At 37.6% G+C, this 11,901-nt stretch overlaps 1 protein-coding gene across 1 annotated transcript in view; it reads right to left on the bottom strand.

The window, feature by feature from the left end:
• Nucleotides 1-11,901, bottom strand: part of LOC119501556 (mothers against decapentaplegic homolog 3) — a 35,532-nt gene that overhangs the window by 7,831 nt on the left and 15,800 nt on the right. The window contains exons 2-3 of the mRNA XM_037791989.1: nucleotides 1,167-1,360; nucleotides 649-783 (exon numbers count right to left, since the gene is read on the bottom strand). Of these exons, the coding sequence (XP_037647917.1) occupies nucleotides 649-783; nucleotides 1,167-1,360 (329 nt within the window). The remainder of the gene's footprint in view (nucleotides 1-648; nucleotides 784-1,166; nucleotides 1,361-11,901) is intronic.

The raw sequence follows: 11,901 nt of genomic DNA, 5'->3' as shown, positions 1-11,901 counted from the left end.
GGCAAAAATCATAATCACGATTATTTTGGTCAATACTGAGATCACGATTATTTAACAATCATTGACTTTGGAAACATCATGCATTTATTAAACTTTTTTTTTCTTTTTAGCAAAGGATTTTCTTGAATTTTAAATATAATCCAACTGAAAAACAAATAAAAAAAATAAATGTAATAAAGGAGAGAAACAAAATAAATAAATACATTTTTTTTAAAAAATAAATTAGATCAAAATAAATAACATCAACTATGTTGTAACTGTACTTCAACAAACTACTTAACATAAATATTTATTCAATATATAAAATAATATATAAAAATAAATTAGATCAAATATGTAATTTTTCACCACCACAACTTATTGAAAACTCCTAAGACATATATTTCACATTTTGGTAAACTATATTCAATATATTCCAGTCAGTAACTCAGCGAAAACGTTTTATCTCGATTATCTTGTTTTCATAATTGTTGGAAGCCAAAATCGTAATTGAAAATAAAATTTGATTAATCACCCGGCCCTAACTGCTTGATCCACGCCCATGTATAATGTTAACAGCTTGACACTGGGTTACTGTGGATAATCGGACTTTGTGTAAAAGATTGTCATAAAAGTCCTGATGTAAAAGGGTAGAGAGCAGGCTGGTACCTGGTATATAGTTGCTCTGAGGCTCAATACCAGCAGGGAAGTTGGTGTTTTCTGGGATTGAATGGCTGTAGTCATCCAAAGGTGGGAACTCGGTGGGGATTTCTGTGTGTCTGGGCACCAGCACTGGTGGGAGTACTGTATAATGGACATAAAGACAGACACACAAAACAAATAGTTCCTTAGAACATAGCAATAGTGATGGGTTTCATGTCTGGGTAATATAAATAAATATGTAATGCAATGCAATTTGATAACAACACAATAAAATCATGCAATAAAACAATAAAATAGGACAAAGTTACGTGCAATAAATGACAGGACAAATATCAGGTTAGCCCTCTAGATAGAAACAAGTCTATAAAAGTGTGTCTTGGAAAAAGGATTATCATTCCACAGAAATTGGCCGGACAGCAAAGTGAAATAAATCTGGACAAACTGTCAAACTTCATCCGTTAAACTCCTGGGATAAACTCATGTTAGAACCGTGATAAAATCTGAAGAAGAGATAAACACCGTACCTGGCGTCTCTACTCTCTGGTAGTGGTACGGGTTGACACACACTTCATCCTTCTTCGTGTGGAAGGCGTACTCGCACAGCTCCACCGCCCGCAGCTCATGGTGGGACTGCAGGTCGGGCCAGCGCCACAGACGGCAGTAGATGACGTGCGGCAAACCTTTTCTGTGGGAGACCTGAAGACGGCCATCCAGAGACCTGCGATGAGGAGAGGAAGAAGCAGAGAGGTTTGTCAATTACCTGAAACCTTTTGTTTCAGATACTGATTTATGTGTTTTCATGCATTTTCAATAGACGAATCCGGGGAAATACCGGAAGTAAACGTCAGTGGGCTATAGACAATGTCTCGGGACTGCGGTGGTCCCACAAAATAAATTAACTCAATCAACTTACTGTGGCGTTATTGTGAAAAATGATATAACTAACTAGGGCAACCTAATGACCACAAAGTAAACATTATTAATCAGTCGGCATCACAAACAGAACATTTGGTCTATAAAATGTCAGAAAATGGTGAAAAATGTCGATCAATGTTTCCAAAAGCCCAAGATGACATCCTCAAATGTCTTGTTTTGTCCACAACTCAAAGATATTCAGTTTACTGTCATAGAGGAGTAAAGAAACCAGAAAATATTCACATTTAAGAAGCTGGAATGTGACAAGTTTTGACTTTTTTTCTTAAAAAATTACTCAAACCGATTAATCGATTATCAAAATAGTTGGCGATTAGTTCAATAGTTGAATACTAATCGATTCATCGTTGTAGCTCTAGTTAGTAGATTTGAAGCAACTCAATCACAGTTACATGAACAAAGGCAGCTACAAAAATGAATCATGGGAAATTGTCCAAAAGTCATGATAACACGAGGGAAACACATGAAAGAGGCGAAGAGGAAGAGAGATCACATGCAGACTCTCACAACACTAATGGAAACAAGATTTACTTAATAACGGCACAAACGTTGGAACAATACCTCTCTGACAGAATCTACAAAAAATTGTGTACTATAATCCTCATCATTTTTTCTTAAAATGGCTCAAACTGATTAATTGATTATTAAAATAGTTGGTAATTAATAGTTGACAACTAATCGATTAATCGTTGCAGCTCTAGAGGTTATTGTCTGAGATGTTGCTATTCTTTGTTGATTGGTTGTAACAGTGGCTTTAATATAAACATGTATTTTTTCCAATTGGAAACTGAAACCTGATGAAGGTCCATGACCAAAATGTAATAATAATTAACTTGAATACAACCTTTTCTTTCACAATCACAGACAATTCTGTCCTCCACATCACATCAACCACCAGGTGTGGTGTTAACTATTGTTATTGTCTGGTCTCTGACCTCGTACTGATGAGGGTCCCAGCTATGTGCATCCTGGTTATGAGGTCTAATAATAAACAACCAGCAATGAGATTTCAGTATGCATAATAGGAATTTTTTTCATTGTGTTGTATAACATCTGCACTCATCTGGTATACAATATTCCTGGCAGGTTGATGATTTAGGCTGCCATATAGTAATGAGCGGTAGTTTGACGCTGCAGATTGTCATAATGGGGATGCAGCCTGTAATCTCTGAGCACAATGACCCAAAAACACACTTATCACCTTATGCAAGAGGCAATGACCGCATATGTCCCCTCTATCTCTCTGTCTCGCCCACTCACTCTCACACACAAATACAGAGTGAGAGTCAAAGACACAAGCTAAAGCCCTTTAGAAGGACAAACGTCAGTCCACAAATAAAAACAAGGCTGGTTCAACTACTGAAAGCTCAGCAGTGCCCCATCTGGGTCAGCCATTGTACATCCAGCAAGCAGAGAATGCTGTTTTAATTTTTTATGGTAAAGGCTTTCATTCACTGTCACTGTACTTAAAATGGGCTGGAAAGTGTGTGTTTGTGTGTGTGTGTGTGTGTGTGTGTGTGTTGGTGGGAGGGGGGAGGGTGTCTTGAATCTGTAAATGGTGTCTGAGTACTTTAAGTGCACAGAAGCATACAGGAGCATACAGGAGCATACAGTTGAAGAGACAAATTATCAAAAGAGGAAAGCTGAAAAACACATCCTTAAAGCCTGAAAGTGAGAGCTGGTGTGTTAATGCCCTCTAGGGCTGAAACTAACGATTATTTTCATTACTGATTAATCTGTTGATTATTTTCTAGATTAATCAATTAATCATTTTGTGCATAAAATGTCGTATGAAAATAGTGAAAAATGTCCATCTAAGTTTCTCAAAGTCCAAGGTGATGTCTTTAAATGTCTTGTTTTGCCAGTCCAAAACCAAAAGATATTCAGTTTAATATGCTATAAAACAGAGAAAAGCTATAATTGAGAGGCTGAAAACAGCATTTTCTGCCATCTTTTTTAATGAAACATTACTTTAACGATGAATCAATTATCAAAATAGTTGGTCATTATTTTTCGGTTGATCGACTTATCGATAAGTCGACTAATCGTTGCAGCCCTAACGCCCTAATCACAAATCTGCAGCCAAAACCCTAATAAGGGACCACATTTTGTTATAATAAGTCAGTATAATTCAGAAGAACTGTCCTGCACCTTACAAACCTTATATGATAAGATTCCCCTTACAGTGGAAGTCAGGTAACACAGTGAGAGGTTAAGGGGGAGTCCCATTATAGACGTCTAGTGATTGCTGAAAGCTGTAATTAAGTTGCCAAAGTTTTTCACGGTTTGTAAAAAAGCAGCCATTTCTTGGGGTTTTACACCTTAGTGGTCCAGTAGCCTCCGTTAGAGAAGTGAAAGCAGGGCTGTCCTCAACCATGAAATGCTATAATGGTCAATCAATAACACATAAAACAGCAGTTCTTTTCTCCATAAATGTCACGATATAAACAGAAATGGTGTCTCTGTTTTGTTAAGGGTGTACTGTACCGTCTCTGTTAAAGCTTTTCCTTATTAAAAAGTATTTTTTCAGAGTGAGCCATGGCAACATCATGCACGTTATCACAGCTGACACATCAAAAAGGGAAGTGAGCAACATAATATTAATATGAATACATCTATTATATCAAGTCTAAGAACATAATTAGGGATGTCTCATGATAACACAGTGTCTGATCAAAGACCTCCCAGACGTCAGGCTTTTTAAAATCAAGGACAATCAACAGTGCTCGGCCCACTACTTTGCATTTGATCTCAGTGTTGAGAGAAAACATTCAACAATACGGAGAGATCTGGCTGCTCCCACAAGTACAATCTGGATACTTACACAACGTAGACAAATAAACTTGGGTTATTATGCAATCAAGTACAACACCCTAAAATAAATACTACCTTTGTAAAGCTAATAATGTTAATTTTGTCAACATTTTTGAGTATTTTAACTTTTTGTTAAATGTCTTTGTGAGGGTCTACTTGTGACCGCTGTTCCTCTTTCCTATTGCAGTTTTCCTTTGTTTGGCAAATGTTGGCATGATTTATTGGTGCTGTTTCTGTTTAACACATTGCTTCTTTTTTTTAAGATTGTGAATGATGTAAATGCTATTCAGACTTTTTAGTGCCTCTGTAAGTTTCCTCAGAAGTCACTGATAGATGTTATCAGACATCCATTAAAGCTAATTGGTAGTTGACTATTGACTGATTTTGCAACCTTCTTTTACAGGGTTTGGACAAAATAAAATAAATATAAAGACATAAAGACAGTAGTGTGGCTGAAACTCACAATTATTTTCATTGTTGATTAATCTGAACGATAATTAGTTGGTCTATAAAATGTCAGAAAACGGTGACAAATGTTGATCAGTGTTTCCCAAAGCCCAAGATGACATCTTTGAATGTCTTGTTTTATCCACAACTCAAATATATTCAGTTTACTGTCATAGAGGAGTAAAGAAACATTTAAGAAGCTTGAATGTGACAAGTTTTGATTTTTTTTCTTAAAAAATTACTCAAACCAATTAATCGATTATCAAAAATTTTTTAAAAATTAATTTAATAGTTAAATACTAATCGATTCATCGTTGTAGCTCTGGTTAGTAGATTTGAAGCAACTCAATCACAGATAAATGAACAAAGGCAGCTACAAAAATGAATCATGGGAAATTGTCCAAAAGTCATGATAACACGAGGGAAACACATGAAAGAGGCGAAGAGGAAGAGAGATCACATGCAGACTCTCACAACACTAATGGAAACAAGATTTACTTAATAACGGCACAAACGTTGGAACAATACCTCTCTGACAGAATCTACAAAAAATAGTGTACTATAATCCTCAAAGAGGTAGTATTTAATGCAGGGTTATTGTGATTATACTGTAAGGTGTTCCATTACTCTTTTGCAGCAGTAAAACATCACTGTAGATGTGTTAAATGGTCAGACAGAGCTGATCTGATGTGAGTGGTATGTGTGTGTTCAGTCCCTGCAGCTGAGTGGGTGTTTGGTGGGGCTAGACGCTGCGTGGGCTGAGACAGACACATGCACAAACTGCAGTGGCATTACTGGCTACTTGGTGTCCTACAGTGCTGACTGTCCTTCTCTTTGTAAAGCCCCTTCCAGTCAGTGTTTTCAGAGAAAGGGCTTACAGTAAAGGAATGGTATGAGTGACTCACACTAATATGTTCAATAGTTGAACTGCACATGTGCAGTGCAATACAATACAGAGGATCTACACTCAACAATGAATATGACTTTATACAGCAGTAACAACGACCAACATCACCAATCCTCAGTAATGCTAGGAAACAGCACTTGGCCATTATTAATTGATTGAGTGCATAGGGGTGGGGGGAAAAAATCGATACTGCATAGTATTGAGATATTTGGCGTGACAATATTGTATAAATACACGGATGTCAAGTATCGATTTTTATTATATAAACTATTAACCCCTTAAAAATCCGACAGCCCGCCGGCAGGCCTGGACGCTCTTCTGTCTTTCAGAGGTTGTAGCGCTCTCAGTGAAGATACTGGTATCATGTGAAGATACTAGTATCATGTGAAACTAGAAAACCTAAGGGTTATTTTTTTTTTGATTGGTACCAATCATGTCATGTTAGCTTGTCTGGAAAAACGCTAAATAAAGCTCCAAATTTATGCAAAATTTTCCATTTTCAAAGGGGTCCCTTGACCTCTGACCTCAAGATAAGTGAATGAAATCTCTGAGATGAAGTGAGTGAGTGAAAACTGTATCTTATTAGATAAAACACATGTTGACAAACTGCATAATTTGAAGTTGAAAAAGGCAATAAACCGCAATATATGTCAATATATCTTATCGCAATACTCAGCATATCGCAAAATGTTTAAAATCGTAATAATATAGTATTGTGACTGAAATATCGTAACAATATCATATTGTGGGGACTCTGGTGATTCCTACCCCTAAGGGTGCACAAAAGCAACAGTTCACAAACCAGCCACAATTATCCAAGAAGACAAGGAAAAAGTACCCAAAAACTTACGGCATATGGAAAAAAATGGAAGAAACTTGGGGAGAGATTGATATCAATTTGAACTCAGTGAAACACAGGACAATAGCACAGTACAGATTATCTAGTGTGTGGAGGTTTACGATTAAAATCTCCAACCTCCCGACTGAGCCCCAGACATCACGTTTGATTTCCGTGACAGGAACCTCGACACATCATAAGTTTGAACTAATTTGATGTGTGACATCATGTGATGCAGAATACTTTCAGTGAGGTCTTAAAAGTCTTGTATTTTGTCTCTAGGGTTTAATGTCACCTGTGGTGTTCTCTTGTAAACAAACAAAATGTACAATGTATATTCAGTGTTTTTTTTAAAAACACACTGAGTATATCCAAACATGTTGAGTACATTTCCTTCCTCATCAAACATTCAGGAAAGACAGTTTTTTTTTAAATACTTTAAATTGTGATTTAGAGCTGCAACTAGTGATGATTTCCATTAGCAATAAACTATGGCAGTTTACTCTCTTATGTAGTAGTTTTACTCAATTTAATTGTATATCTATGGGAAAAAAGAAAGGAAAACCAACAGCAACAGTCAAAGTACCGTGCACATGAAACACCTAGACAGGTTCAAACACTTACTATACCCTCCTCAATCTGAATGACTCATTTTATTGAAGACATTTATGACGGTAAATTGACTGAGACTTTATGGGAAAAAACAGTAAAAACCACTCCTGCACCATCAAGCCTCAGCCTGTTTGAGGAAGAGCCAGGCAACCTCAGATCCTGCAAAACACTTGAAAATGATTTGGAGCTCAGAGTGCTTCAGCTATGTAGCGGGGGGGAGGCAGATGGGGGAGAACTATGACCCCAAATTCCCTGCTGGGTGGACATGGGTGGGATCTGAAGGTTTCCAAGAATCCGAGACAGCAGTTTTCAACCTTTAGCACTAGAAACTGGTCAACACAGATCAACACAGACGGATTTTGTTTACAAAGTTATAACTCATACTAAAAAAAATAGAAGAAGGAATAAATCAATTTTGTTTTGCTTAAGATATATTGTTTTTCAGTATTGCCTTTGTGTAAAATTGTTTTTCTGTGTGCCTCAAATTAAGCTTTTAAAACAGCAAACCGAACATCAAAATGAATAGTGCATAGTTTGAGGTTGGATAAGGCCGATTTCAGCACGTGTTGCAAGATAACTGTTTATCAATCCGCCGATTATTTTCTCAATTATGTCAGAAAACTGTTTCCCAGCATCCTTTGTGACATCTTCAAATGTCTTGTTTTATCTGATTAACAATCCAAGAGCTTTAGATATACAGTTTATATAAAAGATGATATAAAACAGAGAAAGGGAACAAATTTTCACATTGGAGAAGCTGGTAACAATTTTTTTTTTCAATTTTAATTGTTTTATTTTCTGTAGATCGACAACAAAACCCTAATAAATAGACTAGTTGTTTCAGTATTTTGCATCTCACAAAACTTATGTAACCTATACATTTGAATGTGATTTCAATTCTAGTTTTTATACGTAAATTTGCAAAGTTCTTCAATGTGATACATCACAATGATTTGAAGTTGAAAATAAAAAGCTAGTTCTAATCATTATTTTCATCATCAAATAACATGCCAATTATGTTCTCAATTAATCGATGAACCGATTGGTCTATAAAATTATTTTTAAAATTCCCATTGAAATTTCTTAATGTCATCAAATTGCTTGTGTTGTCAGACCAACACCCCAAAACCAAAAAAAGATATATAATTTAGTGTCAACATAAGAAAAATTAAAGCAGCAAATATTCACAACCGAGAGGCTAGAACAAGGGAATGTTGTGAAAATCAAGATTAATCGATTACTTATCAAAATAATTGTCAATTATTTTTCTGTCGACAGACTAATACATTAATTGTCTAATCCTTTCAGGACTAGTTAATACAAACAAACACTTTCTTTTCTACGTTTACTGCAGGCATGAAAAAGATTACTTATTAACCCAAAGAATAAAAAATATCCAAACCCTCCACTTCTCTGTCTGCATTGATTTGTATTTCCTACTGTAGAGACAACATGTAAGGCTGGTTAAAACATGCTAGTGTCATCTTTAGGTCATCTTGATTCCCTTTCTGATTGAGAACAAAGTGCCGGCGTGTCTGTCAAGAGACAGTCAGAGTGAAATTGATGTCCAAAAAGGAAAGCGACAAATTGGTATAGATTTTTTGCCAGGGGGGAAATCGTGTCAACATGATTGTGTTTTATGACCCGAAGCTGAGTCTGAACGTGACCTTTATGCCCAACCAGCTCTGTTTGTGTGAAGGGTAGGGAGTGCAATCCGTGCACACACAAATTCACATATTTAGTAATCATTTGTATAAAGGAGGGGTTTGAATGGAAAAGAGGGAGGACACATGGATGTGACGAATTGTGAAGAGGAGTAGATAAACACATTTTACATATGTGTGTGTGTGTATTTGGCTGACTCATAAAACAGACTCAGACAGAGCAAATTGAGCTTCACTGGGCTGGGGAGGGAGGGGGCAAAACAAACACTGCAGAGTTACGCTCAGAGACACAAACATATACACTGTGTGTGTGTTCAGGTTGGCCGTGGTCCGAGCAGTGCTGAACGAACAAACACACACACACACACACACACATACACCCTCTCTCCCTGTGGGCTCAGACCTTTTGACATGGACTTTTTACAACTCTCTGCCAAGCTTCAAACTCAAATGAAAGTCTAAGCTCACTAAAAAGATGCCAGCAAACACTGTGAGGATCTAAACGCCTTTAAAAGTCTACTTTATTATTTGTTGTCTTCCAGTGTTGGTCATTAGGCTGCTAAACTCTTATGTTTAATCCAAAAATTAAAAGATATTATGCCTGCAAGTGCATGTAAACATCAGGATCTCCAGTCACAATCTGTCCTTTGAGAGCACATGAGGGGGAGGACAAAGTGGATGATGGATAAAGAAAGGAGGGTGCTGCTGGACAATAGGGCTGGCAGACTGTCTCAACAGCTCAGGGCAGCTCAGAGTGTCTGTGACTGGGCCCCTAAACCCCCCCTCCATCTCCTCCGTCTGTCCCACTGTCCCACTATCCCGACCGCCCTGCCTCCGTCCCAGTACTGAGTGAGGGGTGAGGGCGGGAGTGTGGGGGTGTAAGGCTGAAATGGCCTTTGTGCCTTTCATAAAGTCTGCGGCCAGTCTGTCGAGCCATGACCAACAGGGCTGCAGTCCAGTGACATCTAGCACAGAGCTGCTGTCCTCCAACAACAACAACATGTGAAGACACAAATCATTCACTAATTCTGGAGAAAGGGGCTGCAATAAAGTTTTGGTTTTGAAACCGGACGCACGGCTTGCTGGTGAACTAATTTTCCCTAAAACTGCTTCGTCTGCTTCTACTGCAGCTATCCCCTTTTCCATGCAGGACACCTGTGTCGTACATTAATGAATGATTTTCAACCCACGTTGAACTTGTACTCGCATGGTTGTTGTCACATGTTAATCCCTTGTTGTGCCACCATTCAAAGAATCTGCAACCGTAGAATTAATTACATTACATAACCATACAAATAAAAATATAGCTCTGTAAGCTCTCTGTGTCTCCCACTTAAGTTGGTTTGAGGTCAACAATAACACTGAATTAAAGCCTACGGTTGTGAGAATATATTGGCTATCGGCGATTGGCTGAGTACATCGACGTTTGTTTTTTGGGTGTTTGTCATTTTATTTTGCTAATTTAATGATCCACCTCCAACGTACAGGAGCCGCTCAGACGCTGCTCAACGGGCAGAGAGAGACAGCGGGGGAAAACAACCTGCAGAGTCGGCATATTTCCACACTGAACTTGTGAAATGAGGGTAGATTTCGAACAAACCAGAGTTGCCAGATTGTTGGAAAGACTAACCAAGATGGTTTTGTGGTGAGTTATATTTTGTTTCTGTTTCGCTAAAACAGTTGATCATCCAGCTGATGCACACACACAGACATGCACAGACACACACACCTACGCGAATGTAACAGAAATCGCCGGTTGTTCAACCAACCCTTTTAAAGTCCCTTCTGGAAACACCAGTTCAGCAAAGCTGGGCAGCATCCTCATTCAGCCCTGGTCAGGAGGAGGACTGTGAAGCCAGACATGCACTGACCCTTCAGTTCTGTCACTGACGTGGGTTCAACCCATGTCACTGTGTTGGTCTAATTTACCTTGCGTACAGACCAAAAACAGAAATGCATTCAAACAACAAGGGGCTGCTGCGTTGGTGGGGGTGGGGGGCGTGTTGTTTCAGATACCGGTGAGAAAATTAAATGGAAGGCCAATTTAGAGTAACATCCATGAGTTATAAAGCCTTTCAGATGACAAAACCCTGCACAGCAGTTTATAGTAGTATGAGACTGGAGTTTAGAAAGTTATAATCATTTCATTTAGAATAAATACTGTTTGTTTCTGGCTCCAGGCCACTAAATACTTGAAAAGATGCAAAAATCAAATATTCCTATAAATGTTTTTTTCTTGTAATAATACGACCAGGAACATTAAATGTAAAACTATCTTAGTAGAAAAAGTAGAGCAAAATCTGGTTGACAATTTTTTATCATCTCACTTTATATATCCTCATATTATCCCACTCTATTCTATAAAACATAGTTTTGTCTTGCGGTTGCATTGCACTCTCATCTGCTAGAGCCAAAGGTCAGTGGAGGAATTATTCTGTGATTTGTAAACATTTGTGCAAAACAGTAAGACTAAAAAGTAAAACTAAAAAAATCCCAAGTAATCAATTACTTGGCTGGCAGAAAATTATTTGGCAACTATTTTAATAATTGATCAATCATTTCAGTCATTTTTCAAGCATCAAATATGAGCATTTGCTGCTTTTTTGTCTTATGTGATATTAAAATAATATCTTTGAGGTTTTGGACTAAAACAAGACATTTTATAGATCAAACGATTAATCGAGAAGACAATGGAAAGTTATTTGTTGCAGTTCCAGAAAGAAGCCTGTGTCCGTTGACACTGAGGGACAGATGGTGAAACCTTAGACTTCAGTTGTATCTACTCATGGACATTTTCTCAAAAATCTAACTGATTTAAAAACATTTTTTCGTTCTTATTTAGATTTTTTTTGTTTTACATAAATATATATATCATTGCGGGGCAGCAAAAATCAACTTAATCACAAAAGAAAAATGCTCAAAGTGCACAAATGTTGGCTCGTGAGTACATTCCAGCTGTGGTGAAACTCACACAGAGAAACGTATTCCACACACACACCTCCCACTCTCTCTGGAAAAGCCATCAGACTTCTCTTTTTCTAACA

Source organism: Sebastes umbrosus, chromosome 2 (genome assembly GCF_015220745.1).
Source record: "Sebastes umbrosus isolate fSebUmb1 chromosome 2, fSebUmb1.pri, whole genome shotgun sequence".
Lineage (NCBI taxonomy): Eukaryota > Metazoa > Chordata > Actinopteri > Perciformes > Sebastidae > Sebastes > Sebastes umbrosus.
This window is presented reverse-complemented; position numbering and strand designations above follow the sequence as displayed.